Raw genomic sequence first — 14995 nt, 5'->3', positions numbered from 1 at the left:
GACCCCGCATGTTCCAATGCGGGGTCTGTGAAACTGACAAACTGACATCCCGGGCAGCAGAAGAAAGAGGCTGTCAGTTTCACAGACCCCACGCTGGTTTCAGCCCATCAACTGAACCCGGCCACTGAACAGCTGGAAAAATTCGTTTGTTCTGTAAACATGCGTTCCCATGGAACGCGTGTTTCAGTGCAAATGAACCAGCCATTCAGTACGGAATTTTGTTCCGTGGTTCGTTTTGTGCACATCTCCAATCAAATCTATCACTTTCAATCCAGTGATTCATCGATCATGTGCTAATTTTTTTTTTAAAAAAGGAAAGAGGGAGGGGGAATTGAAGGGAAAGAGAGGAAGTGGCTGGATAGATGCAAGTAGGCAATCACACTGAAGTGGACTGGTAGGGGTCAGGAGAGCGGGGAAGAGGGTAGAACACCCCAAAACAGAATAAAGAATGTGCATGGGATAACAGCAGACCACAAAGCAGATTTTTTAAAAAGTTGTGGTATAAGCACTCCCAGGAAAGCCACAGAAAAGCCGCATAGTGGTTGGAGTGGCTACTAACAGTGGCAAATCTGATACAGATGGTCAGGAAAAAAACACTGTGATATGGGAACTGAATTGGCTAAATAGATCTGTGCAGACTTGGCTATTGTCAGATAATCACTTTCTAGCAACAAAGGGCATGTTTCTGATAGGTGCCCTGTTCACAGGCTCAGAGGTGCTGGAAATGTTGTCTCTAAGCTAAGTAAATTCACATGTGGCACATTTTAAGTGGTGCTTTGGGCTTTTGCAATTAATTTTCATATGTTTCTTAGAAAGAACTCAGTGGTTGCAATTTGGGGTTGAAGTAGGAGAGGTTAAGAGTATGAACCAGGAATTCCCTAACTGAAACCTCATGAGCTGTCTGGCTTTAGGCTAACCACTGTCTTCTCAGCCCCTGTCTCTCCCTCCTCCCATTCTGTGGTATGGGTAAAATAGTACTGACCTATGTTAAGCAGAGAAGAAGAGCCCTGTCAGATCAGGCCAAGGATTCACCTCAGTAAGCATCCTGTTTCACACAGTGGCTAACCGATCTGAACGTTCTGGAAAATCCACATGCAGAACATGAAGGCAACAGCTTTCACTTACATCACTTGAAGTAGTTCCGTTTTTCTATACTGTCTTGCCTAGGCATGCACATGTATACTAATTCAGGGCTGGGATTGGTTCTTAACAGTTTTCCGTGTTTCCATGGATCCAGCTATGCATTTTACATGCCCTACTCCTCTTAGATACCTGAGGTGCACCTTTGGTAGTTCTGGTGCCACTGCCTGGAGACTTCTACTGTTTATCTGATAGACTGTTCTAGGCCTTGCAGAGTCCATAAACCTTTTAACATGGGTCTATGCAGAAAAATCTGCTAGGTTAAATGACAGACTACAGAAAACAGAAGAAAAATACAGTTTCTTGCTGCCTAAACACACAATCCTCAGATATTTCCCCACCCGATCACCTGGGATGGGAAAAGGTGACAAAAATGTATTTGATGTATTGTCGAAGGCTTTCACAGCCCGGAAAACCCACAACAACCAAAAATGTATTTCTTTCTGACTCTCATTCCTAGGAGCTCTCAGGTACAGGAAATTCCCTTTTTCAACCAGTCAGAAAGTATAGTGTGTATTCAAAATGCCTGCCAAAGGAGACTTTGACCAATAAACTTTTTCTTTAGTATTCTAGCGTGTTTTATACATGGTCCAAAAACAATATAGTGCGCTAAGTAAGAGCAGGGTACAAAGAGGAAAAAATAGATATCAAACTATGGAAATTCTCCATCAACCCCCCACCCCCAGTTGGATAGTTGACAGTATGGCTTCAAAACTCTAAAAAGTACTGCATTCTATGTCTTGTTAATAGCATTTAGCATAATCATTAAAACTATCCGATAGGACCAGGCAGGAAAGCTGGCTCCAGTGCTAAGCTGTAATAGATGAAAGGCCCTCAGTTGTTGACTGGCTATCTTTAATCCTACTTAACCCTACTGAAAAGACAAAAGTATAAATTACAGGGGAAATCCATGATTGGATCTCTCAATGTTTTCTTTTTTTAAAATTAAATGCAATTTTGGGGGGCGCTACCAATTATTTCAAATAAGAGCTGCAGGAGGAAGGCAATGTTGATTAGGAAACTGGTGCTGGAGATAGGGTTACCCCTTAACACGCACACTTTTGTGAACAAATTGGTAGCCCCTGCTACTGCATTTCATTTTTAAAAAGCAAACAGTGGGGGAGCCAATCACAGAGCTTCCACCCACTTTGACCCTATTGTCTGACTCTATGACTACTAGTTCAGCCAACAGCTTCTTTGGCTGCAGCTACTGGGAGCATTTCCCAAGTATTACAGGCAAGTTCACTGCAAAAGAATTGGTGTATGTGTTCCATGTCTGTCTTGAGACTCAAAGTTGAAAACTACAAATTTGTACAAGAGTAATAGAATTTTGCATCAAAAGACTCCAAATGAAGCCATAGGGAAAACTTCAACATCAGCTTTTGTTTTAAGGTCATATAAGAAATATAAAAAGAGAATCATGACAGATGCTTTTGGAACTGATACACTATTGTGCTTTGGCTGGCCAAAGGAGTCCTTATACATTTGAATGGAAATTCACACTGAACTTCGGCTAAAACCATTTCTTTATGCAGCAAATTCTGCCATAAGCTAGAGTGGCAGAAGAACAAAGGGGACAAATTGTGGCTTAGTGTACTCGTTCATTATGGAGCTCCATCCAATACTGACTCTTTGATATATTTTCAAATATATCTTTGCCACAAAGATACGTTTCTTTCATTTACATTTCATGTTTTTAGGTAAATACATAGTGCAAATTTAAATGCACACACGCAGGAAACGTATAGTGTGAATTTGGCCCTTATTGTAGTAGATATTTCAATTCAATTCAATTCAAATACCTTTAATGGCATACAAAGATCTAAGACAGCAAACAGGTCCCTATAAAATTACATAAAATATCAGAAGTCAAAGGGGACAAATTGTGGCTTAGTGTACTCGTTCATTATGGAGCTCCATCCAATACTGACTCTTTGATATATTTTCAAATATATCTTTGCCACAAAGATATGTTTCTTTCATTTACATTTCATGTTTTTAGGTAAATACATAGTGCAAATTTAAATGCACACACGCAGGAAACGTATAGTGTGAATTTGGCCCTTATTGTAGTAGATATTTCAATTCAATTCAATTCAAATACCTTTAATGGCATACAAAGATCTAATACAGCAAACAGGTCCCTATAAAATTACATAAAATATCAGAAGTCAATATATATATATATATATATATATATATATATATATATATATATATATATATATATATATATATATATATATATATATATATATATATATATATATATACACATACACAAAACTTGTATGAATCTTAAGCACACCCACTAAAAACTCTGCAACCACTTTAGAAATCGCTGTATCATTATCCTTTAACAGAAAACAACAAAAAGATAGATTGTTCTGGTGTTCAATACGTTTTGGCAACCTCTCAAACAGCATTATCTGCAACTTATCATATAAATGGCATTCCAAATTTATATACTGGATGGTATCTGGGCAGTTGGCTCCACACAAACAATGTCTTTCTTTTAAATTTTTTTTTTAAAAAAAACATTTTTTAAATTAAATTATGCTTAATGAACAGTTACAAATGTAATAAAGGTAGATATTATACAATGATATCAAATAAGTATTCTATTACAGATGTTAAAGATAGCATACAATGATATTATTAGTTTTCTTTCCAATGTTTACTACCTATAAAAAATAGTTAAATAAATGAGTAAATTTTTTTCTTAAGCATTATCCAAAGGCCTGACATTATTATTGAAAAATCTTTATAATGATATAAGGCTCTATTTCTATATTGATGATACTCAGTATATTGGTAAAGATAATATATAAAAATAGATTCTTTTAAAAAGGTGATTAAATAAGGATTGTCATAGTGCCAGTCTTCAGTAGATTGGTTACCGAAAATGATACATAAAAAGGAAAACAATCATTTGTCACCGTTATTCAAACACTTATTAACCTGCTTAACTAATGCCTCCTTCCCTTCCCAAAAGAAAAATATTGATATGTAGCTTTTATTAGAACTTTTATTAACTAAGATAATTCCTTCCTTCATTCCCCCTCCCACACTTAACCCTAATCCCCCTCTTTTTCAATGATATTAATACCTAGATCGGTTAAATAATGAATATTTTACATACTGATAAATAAACTATGGTCTAAATTATGCTAAACAGTTCCCTGTAGCCCAAGAGATACACCATATAGACTATTGGTATCTAAATATATACCAAACTTAAAGAACTGTAAAAAAAATAAATGGGAGCCCTATATGAGCTCTGCTCCCCCCCATACCTCTACTCCTATATGATTTTTAAAGATTATATGGTCATAACATATTTACATGATATTAAATTTTGCATTTAACTTGCATTTGTTACATCACATTTTGTTACATCAAATTTTATTTGCTCTTGACTTGCTGGCTGCATCTCACTGGAATCCCGCTTCCCCTGTGTGTTGGCAAGAGATTGGGTTCTTTTCTGTATGGTGCTGTTGCAGTTCTTAGGAAACTCAATACCGAGGTTTTGCAAAAGTAATCTTCCAGATTCCTGGTCTGTAACTTGATAAGTAAAGTCCTGTGTTTTAACATGAAGTTTTGTATAGTTGGTCCATTTATATTTTATCTGAGCTTTCCTCAATGCTTCAGTTATTGATCTAAGTTCTCTTCTTTTGTTTAAAACTGAAGATGGCAAGTCTGTAAGTATTGAGATAGGTGTTCCTTTATAAGGGATTGAGCCTTTCTTCCTTGCTATTTCCAGGATTTTTCTCCGTGTTTCCCCGCCTGGAATTGTAGCTAAGATATCTCTAGGCTTCTTAGATTCTGGATTTTTTTGGGTTCCCACTCAGAAAGCTTTGGTAATCAAAGGGTTCGCACCTTTTTAAAGTTGTAAGTGTTGTGCTAACCATGACGCAAGAAAAGAAGGCAGATCAACATTTAAAGTTGCTTGCTCTTCAAAATTTCTAAACTTCAGATTTGACTTTTTTGCTGTTATCTCCATATGCACAATTTTTTCTTGTTGTTGCTTGTTCTCTTGTTGTAACCCAGATAGTTCAGACTGTAATGATGTGCTTAATGCTAGTGCTTGTCCAGCAATCTGTGCTGTTTTATCTAAAGCTGATTTTACTTCTGTTAGCTGATGTATCAATGGTTGAAGCAAAGTTGACATTTTGTTCACTATTTTTTGTTCCATATGGGCCAGAAATTCAATAAGCGTGGGATCAGCAAGGGTAGTTAAATTGCTCCTACCTCTGCTGCTTTCGTCCGCCATTTTGATTGCAGCACAGTTTTCCTCTGCTGCCTGCTGCGAGTTTGGGAAGAAGTCTTGCAGTCTTTTTGAGACGTTTAACTTTCCTTTTTTCTTCCCCATGCCTTGTTTGCCCATATTCTTCTCTTATTTTGATTTTTAGTTTTGTTATGATGATGTACAATGAGGAATTGGGGGGGGGGAGGGACAGAGCTCTCTTCTCAAGCAACCTTCTCCTTCAGAGCCGGTGCCACGCCCCTCCCAATGTCTTTCTGAAAAGGGGACTCGCTGGTATCTCCCCTGAAGGACATTGGAGGGAAAGGGATTTAGTCTGGCCAACATAAAGGCCCTACGACAGCCTGGGGTCTCAAGATCATAAAAGTACTGCGGAATTCTGCCAACATATGTAGTCAATCCTAATGCAGCTGAGGAGCAAACAAAAGGTTGGGCTGGAAATAACTTCTGTTACTCCCAATCTAGTAGACGGTAGTAGATATTAATATAGCTCATGGCCCATACTCTCAGTAATCAAAATAAAAACAGTTTGAAATACAACTGTACAATTAAAGACCCAAAATTAAACCAATCAGCAGCATAAAATCCATTTATCCAGAGCTCCAAATTAAATAGTGCAGCATAATCTAAAAATAGTAGTATTTCTTAACGGCCAGGACCAAAACAATACCTCCTCTCCTCTAGATAAGAAAAGCATAACACAGTGAGCAAGCCTGCTTTTTTGGTCCTTGGTCAATCTGACTGAGTTGGTCAATTGAATATTTTAGAGAGGCTTGGGATAAGCTTTTTGAAATACTATCCTTATCTTTGGGATTCTGACAGGATATCAATGTATAGTTGCATCATATGAAAACATCGCACAGCAGAAGTCCTGAGCAGCATTGGGTCTAAGGGAAGAGTAGAAGCGATCACCAAATTAGCTATAATAACGAGACCTGGTGCAATATTGCCTTATAAAAATCCCATTACCCCCCATGCAACTAGATAAACCTTTGTTTGGAGAGGGGTGGTGGGAGAGAAATTTGATTTACACAACTGTATATATGTAATACCATTGTATCTGGGAAGATCCCAGGGACTGTGCTGATGCACTAGGAAACCCCTTGTGCAAACATCTCTGCTTTCATGTTGTTCTAGCCCTTTTTAGTACAGTACCATAGTCCATGTTACTTTTAAGTAGTTTATCATTGTGGGTGAGTCATTGTTTTTGGTTAGCAGGCTGTCTTGCTTACAGACAAATGGACTCACAATCTAGCTGTATCTGAAAAAGTGAGCTGTGACTCACAAAAGCTCATATCCTACCACAAATTTTGTTAGTCTTATAGGTACTACTGGTGCCACCGGATTTTTCTGTTTTCTACTGCTACAGACAAACTAACATGGCTAACCATCTTAATACTTTTATAATTATTTCATATTATCTCTAACATCTGCAGCAATAATCTATAATTATGGTTGATATCAAAAGGGAGATGGAGAATAAACCTTATTATTTGACTTCTTTATTTACTCATTCCTTTATTTTTCTCCTCATAAAGGCAGCTCTGGGGATAGCCAATCTTGCTGTTATGGCCATGGAAAAGGAAGGGACATCAAAAGAAGAAGCCATCAAAAAGATATGGATGGTAGATTCCAAAGGATTAATAGTAAAGGTAATGCAGCTTTAGCCGTACTCTAACAATACATATTTAATGCGTTCAGTTTATTGTGTAATGAAGACTGAAACAAAATATATTGGTTGCATTCTTGCATCCAATATGCTTCGGACACTCTGATCTTCATTTTATCATAATTCGATGTGTAAAGATTTGGATACCAGTAAAGCTGTCATTAGGATAGGTGGTTGATGGTAGCAAATGATATCCTAATTCCATTTAGAAATAGTGGTTCTGTTGCAGAAATTCATTGCTAGCACTTTTTACATTATTTTAAAAAATCGATTATTTAAAATGAAGAATACACAATTAGTGATGGAAAACTAGATGTCTTCTATGGTTTTCTCCATAGGGTAAATAGTGGCTCTAGGAAGGGGTGGAGATTTAAAAAGAAAACAGCATGAAGGGGAGGGGTTCAACCTTCACTCTAGTGCTGCAACCAGACCTCTGCCCCCACCCTGGTTATTAGCATTTTAAACTATAGCAGGAGAGCTGATCACAAATCTCCCATCATTATGTCAAGTTTGGCCAGAAAATAAATGCTTAAAGATATGCAAGTGTGTTAAACACTACACATTATTTTTAAGCTATTTATAAAAAAGGAAAAGAAATACTGATATAAAACTAATTTCCTGATGATTTCCTTCATGTATATCAGATTGCTCTATGCACGTCAGCTATATTATTACATTATTCTATTGCACAGTGCCAAAGAGGAGACCATGCTGTGGTTTGCCATGATATCAGTGGTGGTTAGAAATTCAAAGTTGCTAAGAAATTTTTTCAGTCATTCTTACCTCATTTCTTCCATAGGCCAGAATCAGGAAAGAAAAGTATACATTTCAAGTGCCAAAATAAAGAAAACTGTATGTTTTTAAAAGATGGTAATTTCTTTAATAGCATTGAACTACTTAAAATGAACCCCCCGCCCACACACACCAAATAGGGTAATTAATTTCACCCTTAACATACTGCTTGCATTCAGAATTTTTATGAGTTTTAGTGATCTGGAAGAAAAATTTAGATTCGTTAATGGATCCTCACACTTTGTTAAGCACCATTCATGTAATCTGTTGGCTTTTTCCAGTGACCCATATGTAGAGTATGCAATATGTAGAGATAACAGCTGTTGAGTGAGGCATGAGGTGTTGAGTGAGGCACGAGGTGGGGTATATTTTCATACAGTACTATCAAGTTGGAGGCTACCAAAGAACCATGACTGAATATTAACATGATGGTTCATGTAGTTATAATGAATTTGCTTTACAACTTTAAAGTTGTGGCTAATTTGACAGTGTTCTGTATGAACTGATTTTTTACTCCTGTATCTCTGGAAATGGTTAGACCTCCACGTGGCCATCCATTCACATCCAGGGAGAAGAGTTATTCTAAGTTCATGATTGAACATAATGATGTTTGTATTTTTTCTATTACAAATGTGATGAATTATTAATAACTACCCTGTGATATCTGTGCTTCCTACAGTGAAGCAAATAGTTTCATTGGGAAGTAGTTTAGATAACAAGAACAGGTTAACTGTTTCTTCCACAACTGTTGTTAAGGTCAAATAGAAAAATTAGGAAATAAAATCACAAATCTCTCTGCCTCATCTAGTTTGGCTCATAGTCTCACATAGGGTTGCCAGCTCTGGGTTGGAAAATTCCTGGAAATTTGGGAAGGAAGAGGTTTGAGAAGGGAAGGAACCTCAGTGGGGTATAATGCCATAGAGTCTACCCTCCGAAGCTGCCGTTTCCTCCAGAGGAACTGATATTTGCAATCTGGAGATCTCTAGGAGGTTGACAACCCAACTTTCACAATAACCCTCTGAGGTTAATTAGGTCAAGCTTGTGACTTGCACAAGGCAACACATAAGACAGGCCTTTCCAGTCCAAATTCTGAATTTTATCTGCTGAATCATACAAGATGTTCAGGATTGTGTTCTATGAATGTAAGAGAGGGGTACAAACTATAGACTTATACACAGTCCTTCAGTGCAAAAACCAAGGCTTAAGGGCCTTATCAAGCCCTTTGGAACCCAGTGGAAGAATGTTGTTTTTGAAGAGTATGAATCAAGGCACCATGGCTTGGGAATTTGGTTGTCAAGAGGGTAATTGCAAAATAGTGAAACATGAAAAGAGACAAAGAATGCATAATATATCTAATTCTTAATGTGGCCCCATTTGTGGATACTTAAATCTGGAGACTGCGGCTATAAACAGACAAGGGAGATCCTTCCACAAACCTGAGAAAAGCTCCAGGTTTGCAGAAAAATCTGAATCTTAAAAAACAAACAAACCTAGGAGTTAATGTTCCCTCCCAGAATAACAGAAACAGTGTCTATAGTTTTAAGAAACAAATGTCCTTAATGGCTGTTGCTAGGCGACCACAACAGTATTTGTCAGCCTTCTCATTTTGCTTTCTCTCAGCAAAAGGCAGGGGCAGGGCCCTTTCTAGGACAGTCATTGCCTTAGAAGAAAGACTCAACAGGCCTCATCAGCAAACACCAGCAACTTTATACCATGCAACTTGCCTAACTTGGCCAGGTTTGGCTGCATCCTACTATTCAACAGCAGCCAGCAATGGAAGCCAATGTGGTAGAGTGGGTAGAGTTTCAGCCTATAATCTGAGAGACTCAGGTTCATATCCCACTTGGAATGGAAACTTTCTGGATGACCTTGGACCAATCACACACTCTCACCCTAACCTACCTCACAGAATTGCTGTGAGGATAAAATTATATAAGTTGCTTTGGGTCCTCATTGTGGAGAAAGGTGAGCTATAAATAAAGTAAATAAATATAAACATAGCTAAAGAAGGGGGTAAATAAAAGTTTGGCTGGCTGAGAGGTGGGAAAGAGAGGAGTAAACAATGCAAGGATTAAGGGGGCTGCCAGGGGAAGGGAAAGGAAAGTGGAAAGAGTGTGGGAATGAGAGTACAAGGGAGAGTTACCCCCCCCCCCCAAAGTCCTTGCAAGTTCTTCACTACACAGCTGGGCCTGCCCCAGACCTGTGATTAGCATTGGGCAACTTGGCCAGAGTTTTCCTTGGGAGAAGGTGGTAGTGGGAGAGGGCAGAAAGCTAGAGGGGATAATAATGGTTGTTGTGGGTTTTCCGGGCTGTATTGCCGTGGTCTTGGCATCAGTAATTCCTTTGAATTACCAAGGAAAAACAGTCTCCTACAGGAAAAGTGTTTTTGCCATATATCAAAGGAATTACTGATCAGATGGGAAAGCTTATGAAAAAGCATAACCTTCAAGCAGTATTCAGACCCACCCGAAAAATACAACAGATGCTACGATCAGCAAAAGACAGTAGAGACCCCCTCACCTCTGCAGGAGTATACCGTATACCCTGCAGCTGTGGACAAGTTTACATCGGGACCACAAAGTGTAGCATCCAGACAAGAATAAAAGAAAATGAAAGACACTGCAGACTTGGACAACCTGAAAAATCAGCAGTGGCTGAACATAGCCTAACTCAAACAGGGCACAGTATCTTATTCCAGGACACCAAAATACTGGACAACACTTCCAACTACTTTGTCAGACTGCACAGGGAAGCCATTGAAATTCACAAGCATAAGCAAAACTTCAACAGGAAAGAAGAAACCTTAAGAATGAACAGAGCATGGTTTCCAGTTCTGAAAAACACCAGGCTAACAAAACACTCTATACTTGACAATAGCCTTGCAGAGAAGATTAGCACATCAAGCACCAATCCATATGCAAAAGAACCTCCTCAGGATACAGTGAAGCCTCCCACCATTAGCATTCCACACCCTGGGAAACTCTTACAGGATGACTCAGCTCAACCCCACCCCTCCTGAGTAGATACAAATGACCTGCCAACATCTTTTCCACACTGTGACACTGAGAAATCTCTGTCTTTTGGTGCTACACCTCTGAAGATGCCAGCCACAGCTGCTGGCGAAACGTCAGGAACTACAATGCCAAGACCACGGCAATACAGCCCGGAAAACCCACAACAACCATCGTTCTCCGGCCATGAAAGCCTTCGACAATACGATGATAATAATAATAACATTCGATTTATATACCGCCCTTCAGGACAACTTAATACCCACTCAGAGCGGTTTACAATGTATGTTATCATTATCCCCACAACAAAACACCCTGTGAGGTGGGTGGGGCTGAGAGAGCTCCAGAGAACTGTAACTAGCCCAAGGTCACCCAGCTGGCTTCAAGTGGAGGAGTGGGGAATCGAACCCGGCTCTCCAGATTAGAGTCCCGCACTCTTAACCACTACACCAAACTGGCTCTCAGTAGGTGTAGACTGGCTGGTGGGTTGGAAGGAGAGAAGGAAGCAGGAAAAGGGGAGAAGCTGTGGGGGTTTCAAAGAAGGGAAAAAGAAAATAATAGGGGAGGGAGGTAAGGGGAAAAAGAGCTGCCCCTACAAGTCCTTGTGGGACCTCTGCTTCTATGGGTAAAATATATTAGGATTTTAGGAATCTTTTGCTATCACAAAAGCAAACAATAGATGTGAAAACTATAAAACATGATTTTTTCCAAGTTTGCTTTAATTCGTTTTTCATTGCTGTGGAGGTTTTACAGTAGTTTTATGTTTTTCCTTAGACTTAAAATCTCAGTGACACCTGCTAGAGTATTTAAAAACACCAATTTTCTTAACCCAATCACTTTTAGTTGGAAGTTTTTAGTTTAGTCAATGTAAGCATGCCAAAAAGTAGTCGAGAGAGACTGCATATAGTTGTTTCATTTGGGCCACAGAAAATCCCAGCACAAGGTTATCACATCATTTCTGTGGTAACAATCTTAAGAAACTGCTTAAAATCCATTTTAGTTCATGAGGACATATTCCCATCTATCTGAAAACCCAGTAATTCAGTCTCTAAAGAAATCTGTAGAAGAAGGGGATAAATCAAGGGTGAGTCAAGAGAAGCTGGAAAGCTGTAGCATATAACATCATATTTATTGCTATCCACGTGACAGACCCACACAGCATCTTGCGGTCTCCTTGGAACTGGTTGCTGCTGCTGTTGATATATTGCATTCTGTTATATAAATACCAAGACTTGTGGTTACTCTTCAGAAATGAAAAAGGCACAGAACAAATGCAGTGAGGTAACCTTTACCACTGCACAGTTGGCAACTTACGTATATGTATGATGTTCATAGATTTTTAAAAAGTATTTGCATCAGACCTGTTTTTAAAAGCTCATCTCTTAATAGAATTAAACCAATTCATATACATAATACTATATAGTGTGGCTGCCTGGAGAGGAAATGCAGTGTATCCACACAACACACCTACACATACCCTTTCTCAGTTAAGAGTTTTTGGTATTATGCATTTTGAACCATGCTCCCATGTGCCATTGCATATTTCCTGGGCATGATTTCTTTTTGTCAAATCAGACGAGATACTAGAATATCCATGAATTCCCTAAGCTATTATTTGTTGAAGGTGGGGCATGTAAGACAGGACCCTTCAAAATGGCTGCAGAAAAAGTTGGTGGAGCAGCAACTTATTAGTCCTAAAGATCCTCTCTGCAGATTGGGGAACCCTTGTGAACAAAATGCACCATGTTACTGAGTGTGTAGGTTCAGTGAGAAGGCAAGTGGGATGAAATTGCCTTCCTCTTTTGCTGGTTGCCCAGGGGTTGCTATTTGACCATATATGCTGGAGATCTCATCACTGACCTGACACGTTGTCTTATTTGAATCATAATGGAAACAACAACGGAGGGGCACTGTGGAGTAAACTAGCCGAAAATGCAAAGACCAACCACGGACACAGTAGTAAATGTTCTTAAAGTGCACTGTGCATAGAATAGATTCCAATTAATTTAATCTTAAATAAGCTGCATTACCAACACTTAAAGTGCAAGGTGCCTCCAAACAGTTAGAATAAGTTACAAACATAATCAAAATCAACTACAGAGTAACAGTTGTACCATGTTCACATCCAAGAATCTCAATAGCAAACACATTAAAGTCCACAACGTCTTTCTTCTTTGTGTTCGCAACTGAGACTTGGAATTGAGGTAAGTATGGTGATATTGATGTCTTCTTGCTTGTCCTTTTCCAGGCGTAATTTCAAAAACCACAAGTGGTCAGCGCAGTTGCCGTCTCCTGGGCGGGAGACGGCACTTTGCACTTTAAGTGTTGGTGTTGCAGCTTATTTAAGATTAAATTAATTGGAATTTATTCTATGCACGGTGCACTTTAAGAACGTTTACTACTGTGTCCTCAGTTGGTCTTTGCATTTTTGAATCATAATGGAGCAAGTTTTTCTGGCTTCGTACCTTACAGAAATCAAAAACGACATAGCAATTTGTTGGGTTAAGTATGAAGCCTTGGATTTCTCACTTTTGAAAACAGAGGAAACGTAAGTGCCCTTGGCCCTCCCCCACAGCTGTAGCCACTGTTGGAGCTGATCCCAATTCCTGAGGTGCTGAATGTTACCCCATGAGTCAGAGTTTTCCAAAGGAACCTGGCTATTTTCCAGTCTGTGGGAGGAAATGCAAAGAAGCAGCACAGCTAGTAGGGAGGATAAAGGGAATCTTGTTCTGCAAAAAGGATAGCAAACAGCATGCCCTCCAGTACAGGGCCATTCTTGTATCACTCCAGTTATCGTATACTTTCTCCACCCGTCTCCCCTTGCATGTTGCTGAAGTCTATACTTTCAGTGTTATCTACTGCATTACTTTAGACTGCAATATTTTGTCCTCTACTGTTTTAAAAACCAAGAGGAAAGATACATTAGACAACATATGGGTAAAGATATATTAGACAACATATCTGTCCTACAGTAAAGTATCAAGTTCGAAATATAGCTCATCTGCTTCAGTATTTTCAACTGCTTCATCCACTCAGAGTCCCTCATCAGGAAGAAAAATGGGTTTGTTTTTTTTTAAAAAAACTATGTAAGGCAGCCAGCTGTACACTGCTCATTTGCATCCATTTAAAGACAAGATACACTTGCTCACTCAGAGATCTAACTTGGAAAGGATGAGGGAAGGGTATAACTGGAGCAACTTACACTAACAAAATTTTACTAAGCTTCTGTCTTGCAAACCTTACATATTTGGGAAGTCTACTGGATTTTCACCTAACAAGAATTGAAGGGAGTTTTCCAGAAGCTGAGAGGAGAAGTTGCGTCTTTTCATCCTCAAATATCTTGAATGTTTTTTTTAGAGGATGATGCTTATTAAATCCTTTCTGATTGATTGCCTATAATTGGCTTAAGTCAAATATATTCTTGAAGGACATGCTTTATGTATTTGACTTGTGGCAGACACAATCCAATTGGTTAACTTGGGGTAAAACAAGGTAAGGTAGACTTACATGTTTTTGAAGAAAAGTTGAGTCTTTTCAGAATGAATGAAAATCTATATTTTTAATGTAGACGTTCTTTTTAAACTTAGGGTCGTGCTTCACTAACTTCTGAGAAGGAACGATTTGCCCAGCAACATGATGAGATGAAAAATCTAGAAGATATTGTCAGAAATCTAAAGCCAACTGCACTTATAGGTAAAATTTACAGCTGCATCTGTTTATCCAGATAGGCTTTACTATTTAATTTTATTATCTGATGTATATGCTGAGGATAGATATTCATTGTGCCAAAAATGGGTTTCAAGTGTGAACAGTAATTTTCTGGCTATAAACAAAAACCTCAAGAAGATACAATAGCCATTTTAAAATAGTCAAATCCAGGAGATATATGTGAACTACCACTTTTATTGAAGAATAAGGGGGACACAGTGTTTGAAAGAAATCTTAAATTTGGGTCGAGCTGGATATACTTTTGTTAATCATGGTTGATCCCTGTCTCCTCAACTGGCTACAATATAATCAGCTATATATGCAGTATATATATACAATATAATCAGTTCTGTATCCTTTGATTCCTGCTTCAAATTCTCTAAAAAACAACAAGAAATGTAAATGTGCATA

At 38.5% G+C, this 14995-nt stretch overlaps 1 protein-coding gene across 1 annotated transcript in view; it reads left to right on the top strand.

The window, feature by feature from the left end:
* The window catches only part of ME1 (malic enzyme 1), a 201460-nt gene that overhangs the window by 167251 nt on the left and 19214 nt on the right, over positions 1-14995 (top strand). The window contains exons 9-10 of the mRNA XM_054999642.1: positions 6943-7056; positions 14464-14569. Of these exons, the coding sequence (XP_054855617.1) occupies positions 6943-7056; positions 14464-14569 (220 nt within the window). The remainder of the gene's footprint in view (positions 1-6942; positions 7057-14463; positions 14570-14995) is intronic.

Source organism: Eublepharis macularius, chromosome 1, assembly GCF_028583425.1.
Source record: "Eublepharis macularius isolate TG4126 chromosome 1, MPM_Emac_v1.0, whole genome shotgun sequence".
NCBI classification, from domain to species: Eukaryota; Metazoa; Chordata; class Lepidosauria; order Squamata; family Eublepharidae; genus Eublepharis; species Eublepharis macularius.
Note: the sequence above shows the minus strand (reverse complement) of the source record. Positions and strands in the feature narration are given on the sequence as shown.